This window comes from Merops nubicus, unplaced genomic scaffold, assembly GCF_000691845.1.
Source record: "Merops nubicus isolate BGI_N331 unplaced genomic scaffold, ASM69184v1 scaffold19337, whole genome shotgun sequence".
Classification (NCBI taxonomy): Eukaryota; Metazoa; Chordata; class Aves; order Coraciiformes; family Meropidae; genus Merops; species Merops nubicus.
The window spans coordinates 1-17,425 of record NW_008619822.1 but is presented as its reverse complement, the minus strand read 5'-3'; the positions used below and the strand labels follow the sequence as shown (position 1 = coordinate 17,425).

The window sequence follows — 17,425 nt, the reverse complement described above, 5'->3', positions numbered from 1 at the left end:
TCACAGCAAACTCAAGAAACCCCATCGAGCAGCTACCCAAGTGGTCAGTCCCTCTGAGCCTCCACTCTTAACAGCTGCACTGAGAAGTTGTAGTTTGTTTATTCTGTCTGTAGAGAGTTTTAAATGAAGATGATGAAAACATGCATCATTCTTGCTTACTTCTTAGGAAATGGTCAAGTTTTTGCAGTGCCTGGGTGGATGGTCCAAGTTACATCTGATTATACAACATCCATGTAATAATGCACATTCAACTGCTTATTGAGTTACACATTTATAATTAGTGCAGAATTAATTGGGTATTAAAGATCACTTATATCAAGAGATTATACTGATTTCTTAGCAGGCTCCAAAAATTATATCAGTACTGAGGTAACCTAAGCTGTTCACAAAGTATGGAAAACATATTTCAACTGTTAACAGCCTGTATCTGTCTATCCACATTGAATCAAGAAACAAGAAGTTATCTCATGGCTCAACCACTATTACACTCAGGTTGTTATTAAAAAGCACCTTCCCATCTCTTTTTTCACTGCATTCAGGCTTTCTTAACTCTTCCATTATCTGATGCTTTAGTTCAGGTGGAGCAGTTTTAGAGAAGTCACACACTTCTGTCAGGAAATCCAGCAGCAGCTCCCCATCCTTGTTCCCTTCAATAAAGCAGCTCGTTATGTCCATGTGGGATGGGAGCTCATAGGCCTGGTACTTCAGCCCAGCTGAATCCAGTATCCTTTTGATGTCAGCAGAAGAAATGTAAGAGCAGAGATCTTGGAAAGGTAAGGAAGGCCCATACTTCCTCCACAGCGTTTCCCAGCCACTGATTTCTAAGAGATAAACCACCAGAAAAATGCTCAGCAATAAAGAAAAACACTCTCTGAACAGATTTTTGATCATCTGATTTTTTTTTTAGCAGTTGTCCTTGTTGTGGGCAGGATCTCTTGAGAGTTCAGCTGTGTCCTGGGGCACGGTGGAGATGGTTGTCTCCCTGCTGGTTGGGTTGGGGGCTGCAGGGGGGCATGGACACCTTACCTACCCTGGAGCTCCAGCACCTCCCACTGAGGCACCAGATGAGCACTTAATCCTCCCCCCTTCCAACACACTGACCCCTCTCCTTCCCACACATAGGTGAGCTCTTGCAGGACATCCTCCTGCAGTCCACATGCTGAACACAAGTTATTTGGTGCCATCTTCTCAATTTAAGCTATTCCCTAGACTTCAGCTCCCTCTTTGTAAGACTAAATCCTCTCCTATTTCTTCACCTAATTACTATGTGGTTGAGTTACACATGAGCTTCATTGAAATGCCTATTATCAGTAAGCTCTCTCTCTCTGCTACCTGAAGTAGGTGAGGTGCCAAACCCTGACCACATTGTCCATGCAGCTGGATGTATGGTGGAGAAAAGAGTGAGATGGGCAGAGCCCAGGATGAAGGTCCACCATACTCCCAGCCTTCACTCCCATCATGCTCACATGCTTTGGCACAGGCAATGAGAGGGCTTCTCCTCACCCCAAGCAGACCTCCCCAGTCATGCCAGGAGGACATTTGGGCTGTGTGACAAATTTGGTGTGCTCTCTCTCTCTCTGCTACCTGAAGTAGGTGAGGTGCCAAACCCTGACCACATTGTCCATGCAGCTGGATGTATGGTGGAGAAAAGAGTGAGATGGGCAGAGCCCAGGATGAAGGTCCACCATACTCCCAGCCTTCACTCCCATCGTGCTCACATGCTGTTTGGCACACGCAATGAGAGGGCTTCTCCTCACCCCAGGCAGACCTCCCCAGTCGTGCCAGGAGGACATTTGGGCTGTGTACAATTTTGGTGTGCCAAGATGAAAAGTGAGGAATGACACGGCTCCTGTAGCACTGCAACCACCTCCATAACTGAGCCCATGCCTCCAGGGATGTGTTACAAAGAAAACCAGCTGGGTAAGCTGAAAACTCCCCAGATATGTCTTCACATATTTATTTTCCCCCAGCCTGGAGATCTGATTCAGCATTTCTACTATAAATCACTTGTAAAAGGATCACCCACAATGACTGGATGGGATGAAAATAACTTTGAGCCTAATGAGCAGCTCTTGAGAGTTATGACTATAAATCTCCATAACTACAAAAACCAGTTGCTCGGCGGTTTTGCAAATGCTTTATCTGCAAACAGTTATTTATAGTCAAATAAACAGTTTGGTGTTTAGAAGAGGGGCTACAATATTTTCTTTCACCTGGTGGAAATTGAATGCAGAGCACTAATTGCAGGAAATTTGCTGGTGTCAGTGTTGTGTGACTCAGTGCCATCTCTGAGCTGGGTAATTATACACTACCTGAACGCAGCATTATTGTAACAGCTCTCAGCAGGCTCAGCATATGGCACTGCTTTTGTTTTCAAAGCGATGTAAACAGATTCTTTAAATGGATTAAAGATAACTCTGCACAGCTCCTGCCACTCGCCTGCTCTCCCGGCGGGGACGGAGCAGGAGGGGTGGCAACCTTCAGCGACTGACCAAGCCCTCTCCTATCAATCCTATTCCCAGGCTGGGTTTTAATTAACACATCCTAATGTGTTTGTGTTGGAGATGGCTTTACCTTCATTTCCTGAAATGAGCTTTGTTCTGCTTATCTTTCAGTAGCTGTTTTTGCTCCAGTGCTCATGTTCATAGCACTCCTTCCTTCCCCTCTCTGTACTCTTCTTTCCCCCAAGGTTTCTCCCCTCCTTTCCTTCCTGCACCCTACTCCTCTCTCCCATTTTCTTGCTGGCCCCAGCAATTTCTGCTTCATTCTGCCCACCAGAAAACACAGTGTTTCCCAGCCCAGAGAGGACTTCAAATACTTTTCAGGAATTCGGGTTTTTAATTATATTACTTTTGAGTAGACATGTATTCCTCCCTGTATTCACATTTCATTAATATCCAAAGGGACAGGTTAAGCAACTGGAAAAGAGTTTCAATTAACTATACACAGATAATCTGCAGTGGTCTGGTACTGTGATCTACTCTTGTGCAGTCAAAGAACAAGAACAGTAACTCAGATAATTTTAAATATGGATTTCTTGTAGTAAGCTGCTTGAAAACACTTTAAATCAAAAAGATTTTGGAGAAAAACAGGTTAAATAAATTCAGGTCAGAGAAGTGTCACTGTTGTGGACACTTCATGAACACAGAAGAGGAACTTCATCAAATACAATACAGTTTGCAGACATGGCCAAATTCAATAAGAAATTAAGTTTAAACCTCTGAGCAAATAGCACTTAACATCCCTGACAAGAATATCAGATGGGACTGTCGGTGTAACTAGAATTCCACAGCTTGTGGAATTAAAAATTAAAGGCTTTCTGGAAGCAAATTAGACCCCACCATTATAGTATCTCTAGCACACCCTGCCCACAGGATTAAAAGGTCATCATTTACTCTGCTCCTCTGTTTTCCTGCTGGGTTGACCACAGAACATCTCTTTGAGATCCAAAACAGCCTAAGAATGCTGTTTTCCACCCAAAATGATAATATTAAGGAAATGGGCAGTTTGAGAACAAAATGAACCATATGTGCTCCAACACCTGCTGCATGGCACAGCCAAGCCCGGCCGTAGCCATTTGCTTAATGCTGCAAGTCTCCAGGAGTGAGATAATGTGGTACCCAGCCTGAAAAGCCTGTTGCAGGAAACAGCAGAGCCTGAAGGAGCTTGTGCCAGGGCAGGTCACAGGATGGAGCCTCTCACCCGCTTCAGGGCTCTCTGCTGCTGCCCATCAGTGGCCAGGCTGGAGGATGGGGAAGGGCAGAGGGTGAGAGAAAGGTGTTTTGTGCCCATGGCAGGGGTTTGCTGGCCCACAGAGCCTTTGGCTTTGCAATCTGCAGCACAGGGCTGTGCAGATGTAGACAACGTGCAGATTTCAGTGGCTGTAGGTGAGGGGACACCGTTTGTTACCAGCTCCTACACCTCTATAGGTGATAAAAGATGTTTGAAATAAAAACGTGCGTTGCTTTTTAGCTGGCCTGTGTTGAACTCACAGGAACCTCAAAGTCTTTGTGGCTCTTGCCCAGGTGGGCAGCACGAGTGAGCAGCTCTCACCTGATGTCACGATAATGAGGAGCTTTCCCTGTGTTTCCAGGAGGCTGTGGAAATACCGGAGAGTCGCTGGGACGTCTTTCACGTAATACAGCATCTGGAAAGAGCAGAGATGCTTACAGAAGTGTGGTGCAGTCCTGGTGAATGTTAATAACTCATACACTAGGTAAAAGACACCAAATGGGGCCAATCTTGAGAGGAGAGCAACGGAACAACAAAACACGTTAGCACGATGCCAGGCAGTGGGCTCGTGCTGCAAGGTCAGGGATGTCATTGCCTTGCCTGCTCTCTGGCTCTCCCAGGCCCAACCTCATGTTCATTTATTAACCTCAGTGAAAGAAATTTGCCTTTCTTAGCAGGGAAGATGGCTTTGTAATGGCTTCTGTAAACTGAGAAATACAAAGGCAATTTCACGGAGAGGACAATGAGCTTTGAAAACACTAGTTAAAATGTATTTTTAGTCAACTGCCACCCACAGCCTGGTTAATAGGACTATTGTGCTCAGAGTTGCTTTGCTGTAACTCATCTTTCATTTCTGCAGTTCACTTACGCTTAAATACTTCAAATTACAGAGAAATAAACTCACCTTTTTTCCCCTTTAGAGCAGATAATGAGGTCACATACTTCATGCATGCTTTTAACAGCCAAGTCTTTGACAACACTAACTGAGCAGAGACTTTTACCTGGACCATGTGAATGAAGTCCCATTTTTTAGGCTTCTTTTCTGCACTCATTCGACTTTCATATTCATAAGCTGTCTCCTCATGCCAGGTAAACTTTACATTCTCAAGGTTTGATGTCTCAGCCACTCGCTCTGAAATACAGGAGAAGGCAGGACAGTTATCTCAATTGCAAATACAAGACCAATTTCCATTCATAGCTTCAATACATGCAAAAGTCATATTTAGGTAGAGAGTTTGGATATCAATTTAATACAGTAGTGGAATATTAAACTTTGAGCCTGTATGTGAGAAGGGAGCTGTAAAGGTCTTTGTAGCATGAAGTCTTAAAAGGTCTGATGCTTTTCCCTTTGCACACTCATTTGGGCTCCTCCAGTTTTTACCTGGAAGAAAAAGAAGAAACTCTTCCCCACGACTGGCTCAGGCTGAGTTAAAGGGCGTTGGCTGGGATGAACAGTTAGGAGGCCATGAGCAGCACGTTTTGTGCCAAAATGGACAGCTGATGGCCCCCTCACTCAGGTCCCACGCAAGACCCAATTGGCTGAGCAGAAGCCAGGCCATGGTAAAGGGTTTTCCAGAGACTAAATAAATAAACGCAAAGGCTCATGGATGGATGGATGGATGGATGGATGGATGGATGGATCAAAGTGGGGCTTATTTTGGAGAGAGGCACAACTAAAAACTCGAGAAGGGCAGAGAAAGCAAATGGCTCACTCTGAGAATGTGCCATTGGCATGGTGGGAAAGGGAAGGAGATTTGCTCTGTGAGCAAAGATCCATCTCCTGGCATTTGTTTTCTGTTGTGTTGAAATGATTTTTCAAAAGGCCACAGTTTTGACCAGTTGCTTCAGGTAAAAGGGATAATAGTGTTTTAAAATAAAGACTACAGTAAAGAGTGACACATGGGATGTTTTCTGAGGAAAGCAGAAAGCTGGAGCAGTGGATTCAAGGAATAAGTTATCTCAAGGGCCTGGCTCATCGCTGTAATTCTTTGCTTTTTGTGTGAGAAAGCTGAGAGAGAATTTCATCTTTTAGGGGATGCAGGAATACTAATGTCCATCTGCTGGCATATGGAGCTCGTCTCACTGCGCTCCTGCCTGGCGCCCGGGATTGCCCCAGGACAGAGCCAGCCCGGATGCCATTCCTGTGCTCCACTGGAGTTAACATCAATTTAAAACTTAGATGGCCCAAAGGCAGACTGAGCCTTAGCTACAGAACACATGTTCAGAACAACATGATTTGCTAAGACCAGCGCCTTTACACCACTAATCACAATGCTTCTCCTTCTGGGCTCTGATTAGGACATATGCCTGTCGGGCAGATGAGAAATGCTCCATCGGTGCTTATCTCCTCTCTTTTAGGGTTGGAAATGGGCCACCCCTTTCAGATGCTGCCATTCTTCTGCTCATTTCCATTTATCAGCCACTGGCCCCGGTGCTTGCAGTTCAGATTTAATTTGCTGTTTTAAGCCAGGCTTCCTTCAGCAGCAGTTCGTGTCATCATCACAAATAATCTGGTGCAATCTGGCTCAATTCAATTGCTAGACAGGCTGTGAGGAGATGCTAGGGAGAAAACTGAACTGCTTGCCACAGTGGGCTTTTAAAGTCAAAAATTCAGAAAGGGCAAACTTATTCTGATCGTGGGAAGTTTCTGCCCAAAGATTTATCTGAAGTCAAAACACATCACCTGAACCACTGAAGTTTTCCTTACTTTTTTCCAGGGTTCAACCCAGATTGTTATCTGGGCCAGAAGCTGGTCTTGTGCCCTTGATGGGCGCCATCAAGGCTGGACTGCCTGCCATTGTGCTGTGCAGGCAATGGCAACAGCTCAGTTGTGAGGCCACCAACACTCCAACCATGGTCATCAGTGAACTTCACAGGAGCATGGACCAAGAATGGAGGAAAGCCACAGTCTGGCCATGGGGCTTTGAGGAGAGCCTCTGATGTACAACACAGCCCAAGAGAAACCTCAGTTTGTCATCACTGCACCTCCCTGCAAGGAGTTTCTCTTGTGAGCTTGGCTTCTCCTTCCCAAGGAGAAAGTATCTGGTTAGGTAGAAAACATAACTTCTGAATCCTCTGAGGCACAGATAATGTTTCTAGCTCTCCCTGGAAAATCTTGGGGCTCAGAAACCTAATTAATGATACCTACTGGGGACATGATTAATTACCAAATAAGAAAGTTTGAAGAAAGAAATACAGATGAATATTTCATTTCCAGTTTAGCATAAAGCTTAAAATAAAGACAGCATCTGATATTTTCTGTAACTTTCTCCTAGAAAGAAACTCACTGAAGCAGGATAGAACTGCCAGTTAATCAGTGGTAGGTGGTGAGACCTTTAGGAAGTTTCAGCACAAATCCAGTCCTAAACAGCCTGTGGTCCACAGCCCAGACAGGATAGAAATGCTATGTGAAAGTGCCCAAACCTTCTCATGGACAGAACAGATGCACTTGTGCCCATTCTTCACCATCTCTTCCTGGAGCAATGTAAAAACTCCTGGGATTTGGCACAAGCCATTTTTCCAAAGATCAGGTCCATGTAATACAGAGACAGACATTAAAAGAAATTATGTTTCCTGGGAGCCTTTGATGCTTCCATTGACTCTCAACTCCCCCACTGGAGGGAGAAGTGGATTGTTTCTATTTATTTTTTTCCTTCACCTTCCACAAGTTGCTTCATGCTGGGAATGCTTTTTTTTTTAAAGACTTCAGCAAGAGTCAGAGTTAGAGATGTACCATGTGGTGTTACAGTCTGGTATTTACTATGCTTTGGAGCGTTTCCAGCAATGCAGGCTGCTGATGAGGTTCATTCATTTCTGCCACCTCCATTCAGCAGCCACTTTCTGGCAAAGTGTGCTCTGCTTGGGGCTGCTCACAGCCTGTGCAGCAGAGCTGCTGTCACCTCCACACACAACCACAGTTACCTGCTCAGGTAAATCCTGGTAGGTGTTACTCCGGTGATAATCAAACTGTGAATTGATATCTAATGCTCTCTTTGTAGGGCAATAGGACCAAAGTACCTCTGCTAACATTCAGTTCTCCTTGGAAAATGGTTGGCTTTCCTTCATGAATGTTTCTCAGAACTTTGGGCTGGTGGGCAGAAACAAGCTCTAAGCCACAGAGCACACAGCAGAAGTCTTTCCTGTTTTGCTTTCCTTTCCATGTTTTCTAATTCAAAGGATGGTAACTAATTTAGTGCCATACTGTGAGGCTTAGCTATTTGTTATTTGAGTTTTTAAGATATGCAAGAATTACCATGAGACACTAAAATTTTCTTTTTGATGTTGAGGAAGGATCCTGATTCAGTGCAAGTTGAAGGAGAAAACTTTCTGAAATGTGGGAATTTTACTCTATTCCCATACAATCACCCATTGGTTTCCACCTTGCTTAGCTTTTAAAGTCTGCCTAGCCCAAGTCTTTGCCATGCACAGTTCTTTGCAGGGTAAGAGATTAAGATTTTAATGAGAGACTGAGCATTGTTGAAAAGCAATGATGGCCAAAAAAAAAAGCATAAAATAGTGACTTTTAAAACTTTTAAGGGTCAGTTTTGGCATGAAAACATTTGAATGTGGGGTCACCCATTGGTCAGCTCTTTTTAATGGTGTACTTAATATAAACTTAACCTGTTTAATGTAAAAATACCTTTGTACTTTGAGATTTGGTCAGCATTTGGCTCTATGACATCGTTGTTGATGGTGACTCCTGGGTATGTGGCTTGTACCTTTGAAAGGATCAGCAGGTCAATCTCACCTAGGGAAGCAGGTAATAAGAAAGACAAGATGAAAGCAAAGCTCAGGCAAATGTTGTCTCCACCATCATCCCATCCCCAGTTTTGAAGACTGATACCTGCCATTTATGTACTGAAAATGTACCACACAGGTACATGTAGCTGCATTGTATTCTCAGCAGATGGCCAGTGAAGATTTAGCTCTAGTATTTGAGAAAAAACTTAAATACCAGTTCCAGCTATCTTCACTCCTCCTCTCTGACTACCATCATCAGTGCCAAGGGAAAACCAGGCACAGTGATGCACATGGCTTGACCTCCTATTTTCTGAACATGGCCTAACCTCCTGGGGAAAATCCTAAATGTCTTTGATGGTACCAGTTCTGATGGTCCCAAATCACCAGTGAACCTGGCAGGATTTCTTAGGAGTCAGTAAGAGCATTTTTAGCCAAGTACCTCACTAATTATCAGGTCGCATGGGTGAGAGAGAAAAGAATATGTGTCTGTTTGTCATGTCTGTTTGTCTGTAGTGTCCTGTAACTTTTTCCATAAGTACCATGAATAGTGAACATACCACCTGTGTTTATCTAACCCCTATTCACACAATACCCCAGGGCTGACTGTAGTTTCTTTGTGAGAAACAGTTCTCTCTGGACACTGTTCAGGCCAGCTGCAATTATTTTACTGATAGAAATGCCAACAGATCCAACATTTCAAAATTTAAAAAGACTCTTGGCCACTTCTCCCCATCTGTAATATATGAAGCTTAGGGAACTGATGCTCCTGACAGAGGCATGGGTCCAGGGACAATATCATGCTGGCTTGCTTAGCTTTCCTAGAGCTCTCTTCTGCTTATTGTGCTTGGATAAATTTTGGGTGGAAAAAACAATAGGAGACCAAATTAAGGTAGAAAGAGTGAAGCAGAGGGTAACTGTGGTGAATAGTAGAGCCAGGGGCTGTGTTACAGACAAACACTGAGCCTTGCCCTGAAAGATGTGCTTGTGCTTGCACACGACTCCACACTATAAAATTCCCTACAAATGGATAAAGTCATGTGCTGAATGGAAGATTCAGCAAACTGGGATGCCAGACAGGCCCCTTCTGAGGACCTGTGGAGATCGGGCTCTCTGCCTGCTTCTGGCCCCATCACACAACACCACGGGTCAAAATCAGGTGCTCCAGTCCAGGTCTCACCTGCTCATTAACAGTCTAAGAATTTAACATAAAAATTGACAAAAAGTTCCATTTTTTTCAAACTGAGGTGTCTTTCTCAATGCGACTAATAGCACCAAAATTTTACATGGCATCTGTGCAAATACATTCTTTGAGGGAGGGAAATGGAATTTCTGAAGTAGCAGAAATAGCTGCATCTTTGCTGTCACTGCACACCCTGCATTGTAGAGAAAAATCGGAGCACAGCCAGTCATCTGCAGGCTGTCGAGATAAAATCTGGGAACAGAGAAGTTGTAATGAACTACAGCAATATTTTGATTTTGGGGTCCTATACCCACTTCCTGTAAAATGGATTAGTGCTTTGAAAAAGCTGTGAAGGTCCTGATAAAAAAAAATAAATTGAATTTTACATTTCCATATGCAGACAGGTTAATACACTCCCTTCCACTCTTGTATGACCAAACCACCCTCGTATTGTTTTTAACCAAAAAAACCCCACCCCTTTGATTCATAATTTAATCCACAGCCTTAATTGACTTCAGTTAGCTCTTTTATATGCAAACAAGTGTCCTGAGGCATTTTACAGTCAAATCTGTGGCAGCTTGCATTATCAACAATTTGGCAATTAGGCTATCCGAATTATTTAAACTCTCCAACACAATTACCTTTTAAAGGCTACCACTATGTTCACCATTAAGTTTCTAATTAAACATTTTACGTAACGGGATAGTTTATAGTGCAGTTGCTACTTTATAGCAGCATTGATGACTTTTATGGTTTTTAAAGGTACAGAGTGCTGCGTGCTGGAGTGTGAACTTCATCAGGCAGAGTCTAGGCAAAGGCAGGCGCTGTAGATGGGTGGGTGTAATGGGATATGGTGCTACATTAAATGGTTTTCTTGTCTCCCGAGGTGGAAAAGTGGAAAGAAAACACTTCTCCTTCCATGCTTCCTCCCTGCAAAGCACAGGGGTGGATGAGGTTCCAGGAGCAGCTCCATCACTGCCCTCCAGCATCAGCCAGAGCTTAGCTGGGGGGATTTGGGAATTTGTGCCCGAGGAGCCAGGATGGGCACATATCAGCAAGCAGCAGGGTTTTCATGATTTTAGGATATGTATATCACAAAATGAGCTTTGCATGCACATTATTGTTCAACGTATCCATTAATGACTTGTATGAAGGGACAGTGTACCCTCAGCAAGTTTGCTGATGATACAAAACTGGGAGGAGTGGCTGACCCACCAAAGGCTGTGCTGTCATTCAGTGAGATCTGGACAGTTGGGAGGAGGGGAACCTAATGAATTTCAATGAAGGCAAGTGTAGAGTCCTGCACCTGGGGAGGAAAAACTGACCTGATGGAAAGCAGCTCTGCAGAGAAGGACCTGGGACTCCTGGTGAACAACAGGTTAACAATGAGCCAGCACTGTGCCCTTGTAGCCAAGAAGGCAAATAATGTTCTGGGGTGCTTTAAGAAAGGTGTAATCAGCAGGTCAAGGAAGGTTCTCCTCCTGCTCTACTAATGCCCTAGTGAGACCACTTCTGAAGTACTGCGTCCACTTCTGGGCTCACCAGCTCAAGAGAGACAAGGAACTACCAGAGAAAGTCCAACAGAGGGCTACAAAGATGCTGAGGGGACTGGAGCATCTCTGTGGCAAGGAAAGGCTGAGAGCCCTGGAGCTGCTTAGCCTGAGGAAGAGAAAACTCAGAGAGGATCTGACCAATGCTCATTGATATCTAAAGGACAAGTATCAAGAGGATGGGGCCATTCTTTTTTCAGTGGTGTCAAGTGATAGGACAAAGGGCATTGGGAACAAAGCAGAAGACACAAATTTCCACCTAAACATAAGGGAAAACTGCTTTCCTGTGAGGGTGCTGGAGCCCTGGGACAGGCTGCCCAGAGAGGCTGTGGAGTCTCCTTTGGAGATATTAAAAGCACATCTGGATGTGATCCTGTGCAACCTGATTTAGGTGACCCTGCTTTAGCAGGGGTGTTGAACTCGATGATCTCCAGAGGTCTCTTCCAACCCCCACCATTCTGTGATTATTGACTGTCTGTCCATCATACTAAGCAGGAGTTAGGAAGTGAAGTTTCTCACTAAATAATGTGTTTCTGTTAGAAAACAACATTTTGTTTTGGCAGAAGAATGGTTTCCTTTGAAGAGCAATATTCCTTCTCTGTCACACTGTCTGTTTTCTAACTAAGGTTCCATCATTTACATACAATAATTTTTACTTATTAGGAGAGACTGACATAGCTGAGATTAGTCTTTGGAGATGGTATGACAAAAGCATTTAAACTAAATTAACTGTTCATATAAAATTTAAGTTTGATGACTTAATGGGCAGAGCATAATTAGAAAACATAGGCTTTAATTATGGGGGAACTTAAGCAAGAACTTAATGAGAAGAATCTACTTGATATTATTGGTATTGTTTTTCCACTCAGTGAACTTCAGATAAGACACTTACTGCTTCTGATTTCTTCTGGATTTCTTCTGGAGCTTATGTTTAGCTTCAGTTTTAGGGGTAACAGGAGCTCCAGGAGTAGCTTGTGCATGGACTGTGGTCAGCAAGTATGTACAGGCAAAAGAGAGGCCAGCCAAGGCTGTCATGTAGCAGGGCAGGAGGTAGCAACAATGAGGGGTTTTCACCTCAGTAAATAATTAGAAGGGAGAATAATTGCAATGCAAGTAAAAATTTAATATTCTGAAGAATCCAAGACATTATGGCTTGTTTTTTTTTTTCAGAGAAACACTATGGGGCACTTCAAGCCTTTCTCTGCCCTCAAGAAGTGATGGTGCAGAAGGAGGTTTCTTGTGGAGGACATAAAAGAATCAGGGTGGAGAGGCAAAAGCTGTTTTCAGACGATGTGATCACACACCAGCTAATGCCATCTGCTCCTCGAGCTGAATTTACAATAAAAGACTAATTTTTCACTCTGCTCCTTTCTATTATTCGTAATCTTCTATTCTTTGGGGAAAAAAAAAAGAAGCATACCAATACTGAAGTTCATAGCATACCTGCTCCACCACCAACACTCAGAATATTGATTGTAGACTTCCCATTTCCAATACTGAAAAACATTATTTATAGATTTTAAGAGAGCTCCCCAGGAGAGAGGGTTACATCCATTTTGTGAACCACGGGAGAGCCCATGAAGACTAAAATCTGCAGGACAGAATCAAATGCAACGTGTGCATATACAGGCATGCATGTCACACTGGCAGGGGGGATCAGATTCACAACTCTGCTCATTGGAGATTCCTAGTTTCCAGTTATTTGGGCAATTTGTAGAGGAGTTCTGCTTTTATTACAAGTGCATATAAGCAGCAGCAGATATTAGACACCTCCCTGGGTCAGGACCAGCTAAAAGTTATTTGTAGAAGTTTTACATTTTGCAAAATGAGGAGGAAGAGGAGACAGTGTAACCCTTCGCAATCCCTTAGCAAAGCCTTGGTAGAGCCATACAATCCTGGCCCAAGAGAAGGGCCTCCCCAGAACCAGGATTTGACCCCACTGCTGCCTGAGCCAGCCTGGAAAGTGAGGGGTCCAGAAAACAAACACAGACCAGCAGGCAAAGCCAGAGTGTTATTTACACGTACTAGACAGAGCCTAAATGTTAACTGAAAAGATTACTTTTAAAAAAAGCTTGCAATCAACGGTAGTATTAGAATGTAATATCAGTTACTGCATTTTCACATGTTAGGGTTGAGCCGGGGTGAGCTGTGTTTGCATGCAAGGAAACAGTCCACAGTCCAGCCTTATCTCCTCCCTGCTCAGCAGCTCTGTCCCAGGAGCAGCCGTTCAGCAGCGTCTGTAAGTGAGACCTCCAGCCAAGCCCTATCAGAGACCTCCAGGCAGGGCGGGCGGCAGGGAGCAGCAATCTGCCCCTGGCAGGCAGCCCCCCGAGCCCCAGGCTGTGCTCCAGCAGAGGTGGCCAGCCCCAGTTACCTGGCCAGCAGGGCGGGCAGCTGTCCCTCCAGGAAGGCCCGCATGCTCTGGTGCTCGGTGGAGCTGGCGAGGAAGAGGCGGAAGGACTGGACGTATCTGGCGTGGTCGGAGATGAGGTTCCTCATGGGCGATGCCATGCTGGGGGTCGGGAGGACAAGCTGCTCCCTGCAGCTCTTCTTTCAGACCTCGGGAAGGAAGAACAAACACTGGAGAGGTGAAAAACAGCACGTACCCGGACTTTGCTCTGTGCCCTTGGCCCTGCTGCTGGGTCTCAGAGCACTTGGAAAAGCGCTCTGCGACTCTGCAAGAGAAACCGTACATCAGGTCTGGGCAGCACAGGGGAATAGATCACCCTTCATCTGCACGGAGGAAATGCCAGCATTTTTTAACTGTGCTGACACAGGGCTCTGGCAAAACCCAGTAAAAGGGTCTTTAGATGGTTCTTAAATAAAAGAAAACTTCCCCCATTTCTTGAAGGCATGGACAGGCTCCAAAGACTTGGTCTGGATTAGAAGAAAGTGCAACACACGTCTCCAGAGATGCTGGCAGATGTTTCTATCTGTTTTTTTAATCTTTTGATGTTCTTAAAGGGATTGTTGATGGTGGGGTGAAAACAATAAAAACCTTCTAAATGCATTCTTTATTTTTCTAGTTCCTCTGAAGATAATGGTATGATTCCCACGGGCTAAGCAGTTAATTCACAGAAGCCACGTGAGTTACTGGAATGGATGTTTTGCTAAACCTGGCTTACAAAGAGTCAGGAGCAGGGGAGCCAGGGCGTGCTACCAGGAAATATCAGGTTGTACCTTGAAAAGCACACGAAGACATGTTCATCCCCTCTCAAAGAGCAGTTTAAGCCCATCACGTCTTGTCTTGACTGGCAAGGATAAAAAGGAACCCTCTTCCTCCTCACAGGTCCCATGTTTAAGGACTACACTGCATCTCTCCAGTGTCCCTTACTGTCTCCTCTGGCTTCCCTGCAGAGGTTACATCCCAGACATCTCATTATTTTTATTGCTCCCTTTGGACTATCCCCAGTCAAGCCTTGTTGTTAAGTGTAGCAACCCAAGGGCAAAAGCCTTCCACCCTCTGACATCCTCTGGCTTCCAGAACAGCTGGGACAGCTTCTCTCACCCCACTGAGAGAGACCCCATGCCCCTGACCTTCTGTCATGGTTTAACCCAAACAGCAACTCAGCACCATGCAGGTGCTAGCTCACTCCTGCCCTGCCCTGGTGGGATGGGGAGGAGATTTGGGGAAAAAACACAAGACTCAGGGGCTGGTATAAGAACAATTTAATGTTAATGTTGCTTGCTCACTACTCACTGACCGATGCCCACCCGGTCCCCGAGCAGCGATCGGCCCCTCTCAGCCAATTCTCCCCAGTTTATACTGGGCACGATGTCCTATGGTATGGAATATCTCTCTGGCCAGTTTGGGGCTGCTCTCCTGGCCATGCTCCCTCCCAGCTTCTTGTGCACCTCCTTACTGGCAGAACACAAGAAACTGGAGAGTCCTTAACGTAGTATAAACAATTCTTAGCAATGACCAAAGCATCAGTGTGTGATCAGCATTATTCTCACACTAAATCCAAAATACAGCACTAGACCAGCTACTAGGAAGAGAATTAACTCTATCCCAGCCAAAATCAGGACATCTTGTCTTGTCAGCACGACCACTGAAATACAAACCATGGGCTTTTTCCAAACCACTTCTTCTGTCCCTTTGAATTATAATTCTGTCCTCTGTAGTGCTTAAGTCCCTTTCAGCTGCACATCAAAAAATAGCAGTGTTGGCCCTGCTCCAAATCATGTCCATACTTGTCATTCCCTCCCTTTCTGGCAGTGAACTGATAACTTTTCTGACTAATTGTGCAACAACTCTTGCACCCACCCTGTAGCTGTTTCATTGAGGCCACATCTTCCTCTCTTGCTTGTGAGCATGTCACATAAGATGTTGCCAATCCCAAAGTCTCTGTGTAGGAATGTCTCCTTCTCCTGTGTACACCGGGACTGTTACAGCATTGGCAGAAAGATGGGCTTGGCACAAATGCTCCCTGACATCTCCACGTTGCCTGGTCATCACCTTACTCTCTCCCTGATGTTCATTCCTTTTTTGAAGAACAATTTCTAGGGCAGACATCATGTTGAGCAGCTGCAGTTCCCCAGGTCCTCCTCCTGCTCCCTTTTCAATGATAACAAGCTGCTTGACTTTGCCCACTTTCCTCTGCTGCTCATGACAAAGATAACATCCAAGTCGTGACATGTTTTGATTTTGCATCCCATAAGCCATATCTATGCATCCCAAAGGCTCCTGCAGGAAGACACATGGTGAAGGTTGGCTGCAATGCACCTCCTCCAGCACATGCTGCTACAAGAGTCATTAGATCAATTACCAATGCCTGCTAATTACTGTCCTTGGGGTAGTCCCAAAGACAAGTGGTGACCTCTGGAGCAGGCCCCAAAGTGTGATTTGCTGCCCATACCACCACTGAAGCAGACCTGGCTTTTGGCACGCTCCCTGTTCCCCACCTTCTCAGACAGTGAGGAGGCTTTCAAGGTTAAAAATACAACAAAACCAAGTATGTTAAAGCACAGTTATAAAGAAGGCCTGACAATGAGTGCATGGGAGAGATTTAAAAGCTTTTCTGGGTCTGGATTCCCATGAGGGCCAGTTGGAGTGTCATGGGACAGTGGTGGTCCCTCCCAGAGCTCAGCCTCCTGCTTCAGTGAGCCTGGTGGTGTTAGGTAGGAGAGACAATCTGGCCTGTGCATTGGACAGACACACAAAATGCAGCTGAATTGACTCTATTTGGTGAAGGACAATGGCTCAGGCTCACGGGGTGCTATGTGCCACTTGCACTGCCCACGCTACTCACCCACCTGAGCCACCACACGCAAGCCTTGGACAGGCAAACCAGACCAGCAGCACCTGAATCCCCAGCAAAATCTGAATTAACCTGGGGAAACCAAGTGAGAATTTTGCCAGAGAGAGTAAGGAGGCAAACACCTGGACGTAGATTGAACAAGCCTCACTCGCTGCTAACCCACCCTGAAAATAAAGTGGTATGTTCCTTGTTTACTCATTCCTCTGCTCTGCCCAGCTCCTCGCTTTTTACTTTAACTGCACAAATAGGCTTTTCCATTTGCCACTAACATGTTTTACTACCTTCAATCGTGAAAAAATATTTTGCAGTTAATAAGAGGAGATTTAGCTAATCAACCTTTTTTCTGTGCCTCCCTCTACTTCCCGTGATTTAATTTGCCCACATCCCCTGCTCGGCAGTCTCTAATGAGCAGCTGAGATTCATTTTCATGTTAGGTGCAGCTCAAGGAATTTGTCTCATTTATTTCATTACGCTTTTGGCGTTTGAATTTGCTCTATTTATTTAATTATGTGTTTTGCCGTTTGAATTGTGGCCGGTTAACTTTCAAAATGAGTAAAGAGAAGGAAGGAAAGGATTGGTTTTTTAATCAGGCCGATAGAAAATTTGGATAACACTGTTCGCTTGGACACGTCCCCTTCAGTCAGAGTTCAAATTTAGATCCCTGAAATGACTGAGGAGTTTCAAAAACGGACTCTGTGGTGACTTGATCTGAGTCTGGTTTGCGCCAGAGGAATTAAACCTGCTCTAAACTCGCTGTAAATCCCTTTAAACCTTCCCGGGGAAAGCAGAGGAACAAAGCTGAGCGTGCCCTGGGCCCTCAGCTGTTTGCAGCAGGAGCTGGGGCCCCTCAGCGGAGGGTGAGGTGTTGCTGCTGGCGCGCTGTGGGAGCCCCGGGCTCCCGCGGGCCGTACTTACGTGCTCCCGGGCCGTGCTCTCGGGGCTCCCGGGCCGTGCCGCCGCCT

The 17,425-nt window shown here is 45.1% G+C and overlaps 1 protein-coding gene across 1 annotated transcript; it reads right to left on the bottom strand.

Moving 5' to 3' along the window:
* Positions 1–465: 465 nt before the first annotated feature.
* On the bottom strand, positions 466–13,713 carry HNMT (histamine N-methyltransferase). Its single transcript, XM_008943945.1, has 6 exons — positions 13,577–13,713; positions 12,646–12,698; positions 8,372–8,479; positions 4,734–4,864; positions 4,054–4,147; positions 466–821 (listed from the first exon to the last, which is right to left on the bottom strand). Exons 1-6 carry the CDS (start codon positions 13,711–13,713, stop codon positions 466–468), a joined length of 879 nt encoding a protein of 292 aa, XP_008942193.1.
* Positions 13,714–17,425: the final 3,712 nt, after the last annotated feature.